We start from the raw sequence: 17,371 nt of genomic DNA, 5'->3' as shown, positions 1-17,371 counted from the left end.
AGAAAACTTAAATGACACTATTCAAAATGACACTATTGTCTTTTAAGAGCTACTGAATTTACATTTGTTTGCGTCATTGATCATTATTTTCTGTTCTATTTTCTACTGTTGATCACTGTAACGCTGCTTTAAATTGCATAAAGCCCTTATTTACACGTTTCCATGAATTTGATTTTTTTTTTAAATATATAATTTACCGAGATGGGCTATTTTGTGTTACGCCAATTCAGCTGAGAATCGTGAACAATCGGACTTCATAAGTAACTTAATTCTACTTTAAATACTAGATCAAATGAGACTCTATGAAAATAGATGATTCAAATAAAAAAAGCGAAATAGGCCTATAAAAATAGCTACTACCTCACTGCATAATGACAGAGGCGCTACTTTCAGATGAAAAAAAGAGAATATCAATTATAAGCTAATCAACTTTTAGACAAACGTAGCCTTTTAAATCTGTCTCTTGGTCGCTGATTTAAACATCAGGCTATAAAGACTTTTTAATGAAGCTCTAATTTATTAAATTTCGTTTTTTTAATTTATTTAATTTTGCATACGCAGATTTATTCTCATGCAACGGAAAATCTGTTATAACCGACCCACTTTCGTTTGTGACTATAACATTGTGACCTTGTTGACAGGGAGTAACAGGGAACACCACTGGTCGTGCACGCTTCAGTGATCAGTCATACATCACCACACCTTACAAACTTCTAATACCATCACCTACATTATTCTTGCCAGTCTGTTAACTTTAGGATTGAAGGACAAATCGCAGTGAGCTCTGCAAGAAGAATTACAGCGTTTTGGTGCGCATGGTTATGGATTTGAACACCGAGAAAGGGTAGGTTACAAAAAAACCCCCCAAAAAACAGTAGCCTAAATTGTAAGAGGAAATATAGACTGCAATCTTTAACATTTTTTTTGTTCGTTCTATTTACTCTGTCTCGTTACATGTTTGCATTTAAGACTTCTTAATCTTGTGTTGGATTAAAACAAAGTAATTTTAGTATTTCTCTGTCTGGTCCAGCGCATTTAACAATTTAATTTATATATATGTAATGTATAATTTTAATGGGTGATTTTCGAGACATTAAAATAAGAAACCACACATTTGCTAGAAAAAAACCTTAATAACATCAAACAAATAAACAGGCGAATTTAAAGTGTTTGTCTTTATTCTCTAAATCGTTTTATTCTGCCATTAAGTGAAATGAAAAATGCAAAATTACAACTTCAGTCATTTTGAATTTCATATTTATATAAATGTATTGAGCGAATTGAGTTCTCATCTTTTGAGCAGGTTTTTCTTTCGTGCTTTAATTTTAATTTTTTAATAAAAATGAAAGTTATTTAAAATCTCCCTGATTCATAAACTGTGCAGTTTTTAAGCTCACTATACTGCTAGATGGGGTGGATAGGCTACAGAAGACACAGAAATCAGTTTACATTTTGTGCATGAACTTGAATTGAATATTGAATAATAAAATTACTGAGAAGAGTTTTGAGAAAATGTACTATCCAAACTTTAACGGTTGTAATTCAGGAATGCTTTGGAATGTAGACCAACATATATGATTAGTCTTGTTTTAAAGAAGACACTCAGCAGATTATTGCATTTTGAAAAATTATGAAAAAGTTATGGAAGTTTAAATTTACTATAAATCAAAGTAGGCTACTGTAGGTCTACTAAATATATATATATATATATATATATATATATATATATATATATATATATATATATATATATATATATATATATATATATATATTTTAGATAAACTATGTAGGCTATTTTACGAAATATTTTTTACTGTACAGTTACTATAAAATCAAAGCCACATATCCAACCAGATTGTGTTCCAAATTTGTTCTTATGAGATTTTGTTTAAATGCTGTACCAAAAATAATCAGCGGGTGTCACTGTCACCCACATTCCATTTATTTTGTTTGTTTGTTGTTGGAAGCATTCACAGGTAACAAATGAATATTTTTTTTGTCCAAATATAACTTATATCACAAAATAGTCGCCACATCTGGAACCTTGAGACTCAGACCTTTCTGTTTTGTCATGATTAGAAAAGGTTTTGAAGTAGTTAAAAATAAATGTTGTAATATGATACCTGACACGGCCCACTAGAATGGGCCGTGAATTAAACTAAAAAAATAAAATAATCTAAAGTACCATTTCCATGTTACGACAACTCATAACCAGGTTAACACAGTAATATATCCTAACCTAATATATTCACACTATTAAATAAACAGAACAGTGTAGATTTAGTTACAATTTCATCAAATATATAGAAATTAAAATGAAAGGACTTACTTTTAGTCTTCTCTGGCCTGCAAAAGATCCAGATGATGCAACTTTCTGTGTGTACGCTGAGCTCATTAATATCGAACAGTGATTAAACTGACTTGGTTGTATTGCACACCGTCCAGCCAATCAGAATCGAGTATTCAGACAGACCATAAAATCGTTTACTGTACAGACAGTAGGGGTGTGACCAGACACTTATCTCACGAGATGAGACAAGATTTGTAAGTTTTTTAGAGGGGGCTATGTTTGAGGGTAACATGATTGAGTGAAAACCTAGGGGACACGACTAAAATATGGAGTCACACAACAATGCAGAAAATAAAATAAAAAAAGATTTCTGAAAGATTTTAATGATTATATTTCATGATAAAGTTTATGTTTAGATAGCGGGGACGGTGTCATCAGTCTCCCCAGTAGAATTCTCCCTCGCCTTCCGAATAATAAACACTGCCATGGTGAGATGCTCAAGGTCACCCTCACAGTCATCTGTCTGGTTATCCTAGTGTACATAAAACAAACAAGCAAGTTTAATTGCCTTTTGCTATCGTAACTACAGAATACACAAATGTAACTTTTTATGAAAATAATTCAAAATAGAATTTTGTCTTAGTTAATTTAGTCTGAAAATAAAACATGCATCAACAAATCATAAATTATCTTTATATCCATATTAAATAATTATTGATTAAAGGGATAGATCACCCAAAAATTTACATTTGCTGTTAATCTCACCTTCAGGCCATCCGAGATGTAAGTGTCTTCCGAAAAAAAAAAAACGATTAATTACGGCTTAAGTATAGCTATATACTCTTAGTATTCATGTTAACAGTCAACATTAATTAACTCTAAAACACACATTCAAACGTTGCATTATCGAGTAGCCTATATTAATTAAAAAAATGTTCAAATTCAACCTACCTTTCATCCAAGTCCGGCGGGGGGAGGCGGGAGCCAGAAAGTTCAAGAAGCTTGTGTGTCGTGACGTCAGAAAACAGTCTGACGCGGGGTCCTCAAGTTCCCCCAGTGGGGAAAAATGAAGCTGACCAAAAATTAACATGGATTCAATGTTTGTCTTTTTCAACACTGAAAAGCATTGAAACATCAACATTGATCCAATATTATTTTGCATTGAATTTTCAACCTCATCCTAAATGATGATTCTGATGGAATTTCATTTACCTACCGGCAGACCACGAGCTCAGATTTTTTTATATAGGCTACCATATTTCATATATTTATATATCATACCTTTTACATTTAAAATACATGTAGAATACAAAATACAATGAACAAGGACTGCTAAAAAGAGTAGCGTTAAAAACACATCTTACCTAATGCGTAAGAAGCCGCCTTTTTTTCCGAGTTGCGTAGATGTCCACTATCTTCTCTTCTGATAAATTTGCAGTCAAATCATTCTCTATGTGCAGTAGGGAACGATCAGAGAATCTATCTTGAGCCATTGCAGATCGGAGCCAGTTTCTTATTCTTCTCATGAGAAACTTCTTTCTGACGTAGCAGAGCCAACAGGCAGTGTGAGTGCAAGCTGCAGCAGACAGTAAAAGTTTGGATATCTATCCTTTTGTACTTCATCTTGCCGTCACAAACGGCAACAAAAACGAACTGGGTTCACCCGCATCACAAAACATAACAAAACAGTGTTCCAGCCAATATCCGACAAAAATGATTTGGGGGTGGGGTTAGTGCGCAGATGAGGAGGAGGGAGGGTCTAGCTAGCCTCCGTTTTGTTTGACAATACTTCGAACGTCAACAAGAAGTGACGTCACCCAACATCACTTAGAGCACCTTTAAGGCTTGCATACATGCTTAGTAAAGGACCAATGCCGTTCTTGTCACAATTGAATACATCACACATGCCACACTCAGGGCCATTGCTTCAGTTGGAAATCGCCTGTCCAATTCAGCCAGCATAGTGTCTAAAACAGGGAGATACAAATGAAATTGAAATGTCTGTTATTCTGATTCTCATTGCATCTCATTTTCATCATGCTGTCCAAGTGTGGTTGGTACCATGTAGTCTACTGTGAAAGCCCGGGAGGTTGTTGCGAAGTTTTTTTTTTTTTTTTTCTTGCAGTTTGGGGGGCACACAAAACTTCCACATTGCCTCCCATGAACTCTCCTCTCTGCAGCGCTGGAGATGTGTTCTCAGACTATTGACTGCTGAGGCCGCATCAACCTGGGTTGTACTTGCACCTTGCAGACGTTTGTGTGTTACATGTACAACTCTGAGAACTTCCTCGAGAACAATTAAGGACGTAATGAAGCGGAGACTCGTCATGTGGTTATACAAGCCACTTGCATCCAGAGACAACTTTTCTCCCTCTTCTTCCAACAGCGAGTGATGGCAGCACATTGTGATTTGACAGCATACACACCTATATTTGCAAGCCCATCGGGTTTCACTTTGCTGTACTAGCTCCTTTGGTTTAAGAGCCAGTGTCTTCTGCATCATGAGAAATATGCAATGGTTGCTTGGCTCTACAAACAAGGAGTACAGTTTGTCACTGTTTGACACTTTTAGTATTGGGTTTATTAAAAAAATTACTAATTATATTTTTTTACTTTTAGGTATGATGGCGGAAGGAAAACTGTCCTCACCATATGTAAGTAAATCTATTTTAAATAATACAATGTGTTTAAAATTAAATTTAAGGAAAATATGACAGGCTTAATAAGAATATAATAAACAAAATTAACCAAAATAATACAAGAATAACTGATATTTAAGTGAATCAAAATTAAAGTAATTAAAAAACAACTAACAAATGAAAAAAATGAAATATGAAATGAAAATAATACGTATTTTGACAGTATATTTGTGGTGGACGGTTTACGGATGTACGACAGGACTTGAAGAAACTACAAAATCAGAAGTTTATACCACAACACCAGTTCAATCGACAGAAATACTTTCTACAACCACAATGAACCTTCAAACAACAGTGGAGGAGTCAATTACAGAAGCAAAAACTACAATTCATCCAATAAGCACAACTATGATTGAAACCACATCCACTATTGGTAAAACAGGAACTTTGGAAACCACAAGTAACCCTGAAACATCCTCAACTGTAGAACCAACATCGACAACTGATGCAGGAACCACAACTATGTCTGACATAACAACTATTGGTGGAAAAACAACAACAACAACTTTGGCATCCACAAGCACCCCTAAAACATCTTCAACTTTAGCACCAACTTCGACAACTGATGCAGGAACCACAACTATGTCTGACACTACCGCTGTTGGTGAAACAAAAACAACATTGGCTACGACAAGCACCCCTCAAACATATTCAACTGTAGCATCAACGTCAACAGCTGATGCAGGAACAACAACTCTGTCTGAAATCACAACAACTATTGGCGCAACAAAAACAACTTTGGCAAACACAAGTAACTCTCCAAAATCCTCAATTGTAGAACCAACGTCGACAACTGATAAAGGAACCATAACTATGTCTGACATCACAACAACTACTGGTGCAAAATCAACTTTGGCTACCACAAGTAATCCTGCAAAATCCTCAATTGTAGCACCAACGTCAACAGCTGATGCAAGAACAACAACTATGGCTGGCACCACAACATCTGTTGGTGAAACAACAACAATATCTTTGGCAACCACAAGTAACCATCCAACATCTTCAACTGTAGCACCAACGTCGACAGCTGATGCAGGAACACCAACTCTGTCTGACACCACAACAACTGTTGGTGCAACAACAAAAACTTTGGCAACCACAAGTAACCCTCCAACATCTTCAACTGTAGCACCAACGTCGACAGCTGATGCAGGAACCACAACTCTGTCTGACACCACAACAACTGTTGGTGCAACAACAAAAACAACTTTGGCAACCACAAGTTTCCCTCCAATATCTTCAACTGTAGCACCAACGTTACCAGCTGATGCCGGAACCACAACTCTGTCTGACACCACAACAACTACTGGTGCAACATCAACTTTGGCTTCCAGAAGTAATCCTGTAACATCCTCAATTGTAGCACCAACGTCAACAGCTGATGCAGGAACCACAAATCTCTGACACCACAACAACTGATGGTGCAACAACAACAACAACTTTGGCAATCACAAGTTTCCCTCCAATATCTTCAACTGTGGCACCAACGTCAACAGCTGATGCAGGAACCACAACTCTGTCTGAAATCACCACAACTATTGGTGCAACAACAACAACTTTGGCAACCACAAGTAACCCTCCAAAATCCTCAGCTGTAGCACCAACGTCAACAGCTGATGCAGGAACCACAACTATGTCTGACATCACAACAACTATTGGTGCAACAAAAATAACTTTGGCAAACACAAGTAACTCTCAAACATCCTCAACTGCAGAACCAACTTTGACAACTGATGCAGGAACCACAACTCTGTCTGACACTACAACAACTGTTGGTGAAACAACAACAACAACAACTTTGGCAACCACAAGTAAACCTCCAACATCTTCAACTGTAGCACCAACGTCGACAGCTGATGCAGGAACCACAACTCTGTCTGACAACACAACAACTGTTGGTGCAACAATAACAACAACAACTTTGGCAACCACAAGTAAACCTCCAACATCTTCAACTGTAGCATCAACGTCGACAGCTGATGCAGGAACCACAACTCTGTCTGACACAACAACTGTTGGTGCAACAACAACAACAACTTTGGCAACCACAAGTTTCCCTCCAATATCTTCAACAGTAGCACCAACGTCAATAGCTGATGCAGGAACCACAACTCTGTCTGACACCACAACAACTACTGGTGCAACATACACTTTGGCAACCACAAGTAACCCTCCAACATCTTCAACTGTAGCACCAACGTCGACAGCTGATGCAGGAACCACAACTCTGTCTGACACCACAACAAATGTTGGTGCAACAACAACAACAACTTTGGCAACCACAAGTAAACCTCCAACATCTTCAATTGTAGCATCAACGTCGACAGCTGATGCAGGAACCACAACTCTGTCTGACACCACAACAACTACTGGTGCAACAACAACAACAACTTTGGCAAACACAAGTTTCCCTCCAATATCTTCAACTGTAGCACCAACGTCAACAGCTGATGCAGGAACCACAACTCTGTCTGACACCACAACAACTACTGGTGCAACAACAACAACAACAACAACTTTGGCTACCACAAGTAATCCTGCAACATCGTCAACTGTAGCACCAACGTCGACAGCTGATGCAGGAACCACAACTCTGTCTGACACCACAACAAATGTTGATGCAACAACAACATCAACTTTGGCAACCACAAGTTTCCCTCCAATATCTTCAACTGTGGCACCAACGTCAACAGCTGATGCAGGAACCACAACTCTGTCTGACACCACAACAACTACTGGTGCAACATCAACTTTGGCTACCACAAGTAATCCTGCAACATCGTCAATTGTAGCACCAACGTCAACAGCTGATGCAGGAACCACAACACTGTCTGACACCACAACAACTGTTGGTGCAACAACAACAACTTTAGCAACCACAAGTTTCCCTCCAATATCTTCAACTGTAGCACCAACGTCAACAGCTGATGCAGGAACCACAACTCTGTCTGACACCACAACAACTACTGGTGCAACATCAACTTTGGCAACCACAAGTAACCCTCCAACATCTTCAACTGTAGCGCCAACATCGACAGCTGATGCAGGAACCACAACTCTGTCTGACACCACAACAACTGTTGGTGCAACAACAACAACTTTAGCAACCACAAGTTTCCCTCCAATATCTTCAACTGTAGCACCAACGTCAACAGCTGATGCAGGAACCACAACTCTGTCTGACACCACAACAACTACTGGTGCAACATCAACTTTGGCTACCACAAGTAATCCTGCAACATCGTCAATTGTAGCACCAACGTCAACAGCTGATGCAGGAACCACAACTCTGTCTGACACCACAACAACTACTGGTGCAACATCAACTTTGGCTACCACAAGTAATCCTGCAACATCGTCAATTGTAGCACCAACGTCAACAGCTGATGCAGGAACCACAACTCTTTCTGACACCACAACAACTACTGGTGCAACATCAACTTTGGTTACGACAAGTAATCCTGCAACATCGTCAATTGTAGCACCAACGTCAACAGCTGATGCAGGAACCACAACTCTGTCTGACACCACAACAACTGTTGGTGCAACAACAACTTTGGCAACCACAAGTTTCCCTCCAATATCTTCAACTGTAGCACCAACGTCAACAGCTGATGCAGGAACCACAACTCTGTCTGACACCACAACAACTACTGGTGCAACATCAACTTTGGCAACCACAAGTAACCCTCCAACATCTTCAACTGTAGCACCAACATCAACAGCTGATGCAGGAACCACAACTCTGTCTGACACTACAACAAATGTTGGTGCAACAACAACAACAACTTTGGCAACCACAAGTTTCCCTCCAATATCTTTAACTGTGGCACCAACGTCAACAGCTGATGCAGGAACCACAACTCTGTCTGACACCACAACAACTGTTGGTGCAACAACAACCTTGGCAACCACAAGTTTCCCTCCAATATCTTCAACTGTGGCACCAACGTCAACAGCTGATGCAGGAACCACAACTCTGTCTGACACCACAACAACTACTGGTGCAACATCAACTTTGGCTACCACAATTAATCCTGCAACATCCTCAACTGTAGCACCAACGTCAACAGCTGATGCAGGAACCACAACTCTGTCTGACACCACAACAACTACTGGTGCAACATCAACTTTGGCTACCACAAGTAATCCTCCAACATCTTCAACTGTAGCACCAACGTCAACAGCTGATGCAGGAACCACAACTCTGTCTGACACCACAACAACTGTTGGTGCAACAACAACAACAACTTTGCCAACCACAAGTTTCCCTCCTATATCTTCAACTGTAGCACCAACGTCAACAGCTGATGCAGGAACCACAACTCTGTCTGACACCACAACAACTACTGGTGCAACATCAACTTTGGCTACCACAAGTAATCCTCCAACATCTTCAACTGTAGCACCAACGTCAACAGCTGATGCAGGAACCACAACTCTGTCTGACACCACAACAACTGTTGGTGCAACAACAACAACAACTTTGCCAACCACAAGTTTCCCTCCTATATCTTCAACTGTAGCACCAACGTCAACAGCTGATGCAGGAACCACAACTCTGTCTGACACCACAACAACTGTTGGTGCAACAACAACCTTGGCAACCACAAGTTTCCCTCCAATATCTTCAACTGTGGCACCAACGTCAACAGCTGATGCAGGAACCACAACTCTGTCTGACACCACAACAACTACTGGTGCAACATCAACTTTGGCTACCACAATTAATCCTGCAACATCCTCAACTGTAGCACCAACGTCAACAGCTGATGCAGGAACCACAACTCTGTCTGACACCACAACAACTACTGGTGCAACATCAACTTTGGCTACCACAAGTAATCATGCAACATTGTCAATTGTAGCACCAACGTCAACAGCTGATGCAGGAACCACAACTCTGTCTGACACCACAACAACTACTGGTGCAACATCAACTTTGGCTACCACAAGTAATCCTCCAACATCTTCAACTGTAGCACCAACGTCAACAGCTGATGCAGGAACCACAACTCTGTCTGACACCACAACAACTGTTGGTGCAACAACAACAACAACTTTGCCAACCACAAGTTTCCCTCCTATATCTTCAACTGTAGCACCAACGTCAACAGCTGATGCAGGAACCACAACTCTGTCTGACACCACAACAACTACTGGTGCAACATCAACTTTGGCTACCACAATTAATCCTGCAACATCCTCAACTGTAGCACCAATTTCAACAGCTGATGCAGGAACCACAACTCTGTCTGACACCACAACAACTGTTGGTGCAACAACAACAACTTTGGCAACCACAAGTAACCCTCCAACATCTTCAACTGTAGCACCAAGGTCGACAGCTGATTCAGGAACTACAACTCTGTCTGACACCACAACAACTGTTGGTGCAACAACAACAACAACTTTGGCAACCACAAGTTTCCCTCCAATATCTTCAACTGTAGCACCAACGTCAACAGCTGATGCAGGAACCACAACTCTGTCTGACACCACAACAACTACTGGTGCAACATCAACTTTGGCTACCACAAGTAATCATGCAACATCGTCAATTGTAGCACCAACGTCAACAGCTGATGCAGGAACCACAACTCTGTCTGACACCACAACAACTACTGGTGCAACATCAACTTTGGCTACCACAAGTAATCCTCCAACATCTTCAACTGTAGCACCAACGTCAACAGCTGATGCAGGAACCACAACTCTGTCTGACACCACAACAACTGTTGGTGCAACAACAACAACAACAACTTTGCCAACCACAAGTTTCCCTCCTATATCTTCAACTGTAGCACCAACGTCAACAGCTGATGCAGGAACCACAACTCTGTCTGACACCACAACAACTACTGGTGCAACATCAACTTTGGCTACCACAAGTAACCCTCCAACATCTTCAAATGTAGCACCAACGTCGACAGCTGATGCAGGAACAACAACTCTTTCTGACACCACAACAACTGTTGGTGCAACAACAACAACAACTTTGCAAACCACAAGTTTCCCTCCAATATCTTCAACTGTAGCAACAACGTCAACAGCTGATGCAGGAACCACAACTCTGTCTGACACCACAACAAATATTGGTGCAACAACAACAACGACTTTGGCAACCACAAGTTTCCCTCCAATATCTTCAACTGTAGCACCAACGTCAACAGCTGATGCAGGAACCACAACTCTGTCTGACACCACAACAACTACTGGTGCAACATCAACTTTGGCAACCACAAGTAACCCTCCAACATCTTCAACTGTAGCACCAACATCGACAGCTGATGCAGGAACCACAACTCTGTCTGACACCACAACAAATGTTGGTGCAACAACAACAACAACAACTTTGGCAACCACAAGTTTCCCTCCAATATCTTCAACTGTAGCACCAACGTCAACAGCTGATGCAGGAACCACAACTCTGTCTGACACCAAAACAACTACTGCTGCAACATCAACTTTGGCTACCACAAGTAATCCTGCAACATCGTCAATTGTAGCACCAACGTCAACAGCTGATGCAGGAACCACAACTCTGTCTGACACCACAACAACTACTGGTGCAACATCAACTTTGGCTACCACAAGTAATCCTGCAACATCGTCAATTGTAGCACCAACGTCAACAGCTGATGCAGGAACCACAACTCTTTCTGACACCACAACAACTACTGGTGCAACATCAACTTTGGTTACGACAAGTAATCCTGCAACATCGGCAATTGTAGCACCAACGTCAACAGCTGATGCAGGAACCACAACTCTGTCTGACACCACAACAACTGTTGGTGCAACAACAACTTTGGCAACCACAAGTTTCCCTCCAATATCTTCAACTGTAGCACCAACGTCAACAGCTGATGCAGGAACCACAACTCTGTCTGACACCACAACAACTACTGGTGAAACATCAACTTTGGCAACCACAAGTAACCCTCCAACATCTTCAACTGTAGCACCAACATCGACAGCTGATGCAGGAACCACAACTCTGTCTGACACTACAACAAATGTTGGTGCAACAACAACAACAACTTTGGCAACCACAAGTTTCCCTCCAATATCTTCAACTGTGGCACCAACGTCAACAGCTGATGCAGGAACCACAACTCTGTCTGACACCACAACAACTACTGGTGCAACATCAACTTTGGCTACCACAAGTAATCCTCCAACATCTTCAACTGTAGCACCAACGTCAACAGCTGATGCAGGAACCACAACTCTGTCTGACACCACAACAACTGTTGGTGCAACAACAACAACAACTTTGCCAACCACAAGTTTCCCTCCTATATCTTCAACTGTAGCACCAACGTCAACAGCTGATGCAGGAACCACAACTCTGTCTGACACCACAACAACTACTGGTGCAACATCAACTTTGGCTACCACAAGTAACCCTCCAGCATCTTCAAATGTAGCACCAACGTCGACAGCTGATGCAGGAACAACAACTCTTTCTGACACCACAACAACTGTTGGTGCAACAACAACAACAACAACTTTGCAAACCACAAGTTTCCCTCCAATATCTTCAACTGTAGCACCAACGTCAACAGCTGATGCAGGAACCACAACTCTGTCTGACACCACAACAACTACTGGTGCAACATCAACTTTGGCTACCACAAGTAACCCTCCAGCATCTTCAAATGTAGCACCAACGTCGACAGCTGATGCAGGAACAACAACTCTTTCTGACACCACAACAACTGTTGGTGCAACAACAACAACAACAACTTTGCAAACCACAAGTTTCCCTCCAATATCTTCAACTGTAGCACCAACATCGACAGCTGATGCAGGAACCACAACTCTGTCTGACACCACAACAAATGTTGGTGCAACAACAACAACAACAACTTTGGCAACCACAAGTTTCCCTCCAATATCTTCAACTGTAGCACCAACGTCAACAGCTGATGCAGGAACCACAACTCTGTCTGACACCACAACAACTACTGGTGCAACATCAACTTTGGCTACCACAAGTAATCCTGCAACATCGTCAATTGTAGCACCAACGTCAACAGCTGATGCAGGAACCACAACTCTGTCTGACACCACAACAACTACTGGTGCAACATCAACTTTGGCTACCACAAGTAATCCTGCAACATCGTCAATTGTAGCACCAACGTCAACAGCTGATGCAGGAACCACAACTCTTTCTGACACCACAACAACTACTGGTGCAACATCAACTTTGGTTACGACAAGTAATCCTGCAACATCGTCAATTGTAGCACCAACGTCAACAGCTGATGCAGGAACCACAACTCTGTCTGACACCACAACAACTGTTGGTGCAACAACAACTTTGCCAACCACAAGTTTCCCTCCAATATCTTCAACTGTAGCACCAACGTCAACAGCTGATGCAGGAACCACAACTCTGTCTGACACCACAACAACTACTGGTGCAACATCAACTTTGGCAACCACAAGTAACCCTCCAAAATCTTCAACTGTAGCACCAACATCGACAGCTGATGCAGGAACCACAACTCTGTCTGACACTACAACAAATGTTGGTGCAACAACAACAACAACTTTGGCAACCACAAGTTTCCCTCCAATATCTTCAACTGTGGCACCAACGTCAACAGCTGATGCAGGAACCACAACTCTGTCTGACACCACAACAACTGTTGGTGCAACAACAACCTTGGCAACCACAAGTTTCCCTCCAATATCTTCAACTGTGGCACCAACGTCAACAGCTGATGCAGGAACCACAACTCTGTCTGACACCACAACAACTACTGGTGCAACATCAACTTTGGCTACCACAATTAATCCTGCAACATCCTCAACTGTAGCACCAACGTCAACAGCTGATGCAGGAACCACAACTCTGTCTGACACCACAACAACTACTGGTGCAACATCAACTTTGGCTACCACAAGTAATCATGCAACATCGTCAATTGTAGCACCAACATCAACAGCTGATGGAGGAACCACAACTCTGTCTGACACCACAACAACTACTGGTGCAACATCAACTTTGGCTACCACAAGTCATCCTCCAACATCTTCAACTGTAGCACCAACGTCAACAGCTGATGCAGGAACCACAACTCTGTCTGACACCACAACAACTGTTGGTGCAACAACAACAACAACTTTGCCAACCACAAGTTTCCCTCCTATATCTTCAACTGTAGCACCAACGTCAACAGCTGATGCAGGAACCACAACTCTGTCTGACACCACAACAACTACTGGTGCAACATCAACTTTGGCTACCACAAGTAACCCTCCAACATCTTCAAATGTAGAACCAACGTCGACAGCTGATGCAGGAACAACAACTCTTTCTGACACCACAACAACTGTTGGTGCAACAACAACAACAACTTTGCCAACCACAAGTTTCCCTCCAATATCTTCAACTGTAGCACCAACGTCAACAGCTGATGCAGGAACCACAACTCTGTCTGACACCACAACAAATGTTGGTGCAACAACAACAACGACTTTGGCAACCACAAGTTTCCCTCCAATATCTTCAACTGTAGCACCAACGTCAACAGCTAATGCAGGAACCACAACTCTGTCTGACACCACAACAACTACTGGTGCAACATCAACTTTGGCAACCACAAGTAACCCTCCAACATCTTCAACTGTGGCACCAACGTCAACAGCTGATGCAGGAACAACAACTCTGTCTGACACCACAACAACTATTGGTGCAACATCAACTTTGGCTACCACAAGTAATCCTGCAACATCGTCAATTGTAGCACCAACGTCAACAGCTGATGCAGGAACCACAACTCTGTCTGACACCACAACAACTGTTGGTGCAACAACAACAACAACAACTTTGGCAACCACAAGTTTCCCTCCAATATCTTCAACTGTGGCACCAACGTCAACAGCTGATGCAGGAACCACAACTCTGTCTGACACCACAACAACTACTGGTGCAACATCAACTTTGGCTACCACAAGTAATCCTGCAACATCGTCAATTGTAGCACCAACGTCAACAGCTGATGCAGGAACCACAACACTGTCTGACACCACAACAACTGTTGGTGCAACAACAACAACTTTAGCAACCACAAGTTTCCCTCCAATATCTTCAACTGTAGCACCAACGTCAACAGCTGATGCAGGAACCACAACTCTGTCTGACACCACAACAACTACTGGTGCAACATCAACTTTGGCAACCACAAGTAACCCTCCAACATCTTCAACTGTAGCGCCAACATCGACAGCTGATGCAGGAACCACAACTCTGTCTGACACCACAACAACTGTTGGTGCAACAACAACAACAACAACTTTGGCAACCACAAGTTTCCCTCCAATATCTTCAACTGTAGCACCAACGTCAACAGCTGATGCAGGAACCACAACTCTGTCTGACACCACAACAACTACTGGTGCAACATCAACTTTGGCTACCACAAGTAACCCTCCAACATCTTCAAATGTAGCACCAACGTCGACAGCTGATGCAGGAACAACAACTCTTTCTGACACCACAACAACTGTTGGTGCAACAACAACAACAACTTTGCCAACCACAAGTTTCCCTCCAATATCTTCAACTGTAGCACCAACGTCAACAGCTGATGCAGGAACCACAACTCTGTCTGACACCACAACAAATGTTGGTGCAACAACAACAACGACTTTGGCAACCACAAGTTTCCCTCCAATATCTTCAACTGTAGCACCAACGTCAACAGCTGATGCAGGAACCACAACTCTGTCTGACACCACAACAACTACTGGTGCAACATCAACTTTGGCAACCACAAGTAACCCTCCAACATCTTCAACTGTAGCACCAACATCGACAGCTGATGCAGGAACCACAACTCTGTCTGACACCACAACAACTGTTGGTGCAACAACAACAACAACAACTTTGGCAACCACAAGTTTCCCTCCAATATCTTCAACTGTAGCACCAACGTCAACAGCTGATGCAGGAACCACAACTCTGTCTGACACCACAACAACTACTGGTGCAACATCAACTTTGGCTACCACAAGTAATCCTGCAACATCGTCAATTGTAGCACCAACGTCAACAGCTGATGCAGGAACCACAACACTGTCTGACACCACAACAACTGTTGGTGCAACAACAACAACTTTAGCAACCACAAGTTTCCCTCCAATATCTTCAACTGTAGCACCAACGTCAACAGCTGATGCAGGAACCACAACTCTGTCTGACACCACAACAACTACTGGTGCAACATCAACTTTGGGAACCACAAGTAACCCTCCAACATCTTCAACTGTAGCGCCAACATCGACAGCTGATGCAGGAACCACAACTCTGTCTGACACCACAACAACTGTTGGTGCAACAACAACAACAACAACTTTGGCAACCACAAGTTTCCCTCCAATATCTTCAACTGTAGCACCAACGTCAACAGCTGATCCAGGAACCACAACTCTGTCTGACACCACAACAACTACTGGTGCAACATCAACTTTGGCTACCACAAGTAATCCTGCAACATCGTCAATTGTAGCACCAACGTCAACAGCTGATGCAGGAATCACAACTCTGTCTGACACAACAACTACTGGTGCAACATCAACTTTGGCTACCACAAGTAATCCTGCAACATCGTCAATTGTAGCACCAACGTCAACAGCTGATGCAGGAACCACAACTCTTTCTGACACCACAACAACTACTGGTGGAACATCAACTTTGGCAACCACAAGTAACCCTCCAACATCTTCAACTGTAGCGCCAACATCGACAGCTGATGCAGGAACCACACCTCTGTCTGACACCACAACAACTGTTGGTGCAACAACAACAACAACAACTTTGGCAACCACAAGTTTCCCTCCAATATCTTCAACTGTGGCACCAACGTCAACAGCTGATGCAGGAACAACAACTCTGTCTGACACCACAACAACTGTTGGTGCAACAACAACCTTGGCAACCACAAGTTTCCCTCCAATATCTTCAACTGTGGCACCAACGTCAACAGCTGATGCAGGACCCACAACTCTGTCTGACACCACAACAACTGTTGGTGCAACAACAACCTTGGCAACCACAAGTTTCCCTCCAATATCTTCAACTGTGGCACCAACGTCAACAGCTGATGCAGGAACCACAACTCTGTCTGACACCACAACAACTACTGGTGCAACATCAACTTTGGCTACCACAATTAATCCTGCAACATCCTCAACTGTAGCACCAACGTCAACAGCTGATGCAGGAACCACAACTCTGTCTGACACCACAACAACTACTGGTGCAACATCAACTTTGGCTACCACAAGTAATCATGCAACATCGTCAATTGTAGCACCAACATCAACAGCTGATGGAGGAACCACAACTCTGTCTGACACC

At 42.2% G+C, this 17,371-nt stretch overlaps 1 protein-coding gene across 1 annotated transcript; it reads left to right on the top strand.

Moving 5' to 3' along the window:
* The first annotated feature begins 742 nt into the window (after positions 1–742).
* LOC307000728 (uncharacterized protein) lies at positions 743–6,654 on the top strand. The gene is made up of 3 exons (XM_079616514.1): positions 743–844; positions 4,913–4,947; positions 5,156–6,654. The coding sequence occupies exons 1-3, from the start codon at positions 816–818 to the stop codon at positions 6,394–6,396; spliced, it is 1,305 nt and encodes a 434-aa protein (XP_079472640.1). The 5' UTR covers positions 743–815; the 3' UTR covers positions 6,397–6,654.
* Positions 6,655–17,371: the final 10,717 nt, after the last annotated feature.

The sequence above is a fragment of the Phoxinus phoxinus genome (assembly GCF_949152265.1).
Source record: "Phoxinus phoxinus genome assembly, chromosome: 6".
NCBI lineage: Eukaryota > Metazoa > Chordata > Actinopteri > Cypriniformes > Leuciscidae > Phoxinus > Phoxinus phoxinus.
This window is presented reverse-complemented; position numbering and strand designations above follow the sequence as displayed.

What these genes read in the sequence shown, in the direction of transcription:
- LOC307000728 (XM_079616514.1), top strand. Translation starts at nt 816, where the DNA reads ATGGTTATGGATTTGAACACCGAGAAAGG. An exon ending in GATTTGAACACCGAGAAAGG is followed by an intron (nt 845 to 4,912) that starts GTAGGTTACAAA and finishes TTTTACTTTTAG; the next exon opens with GTATGATGGCGGAAGGAAAA. An exon ending in GAAAACTGTCCTCACCATAT is followed by an intron (nt 4,948 to 5,155) that starts GTAAGTAAATCT and finishes GTATTTTGACAG; the next exon opens with TATATTTGTGGTGGACGGTT.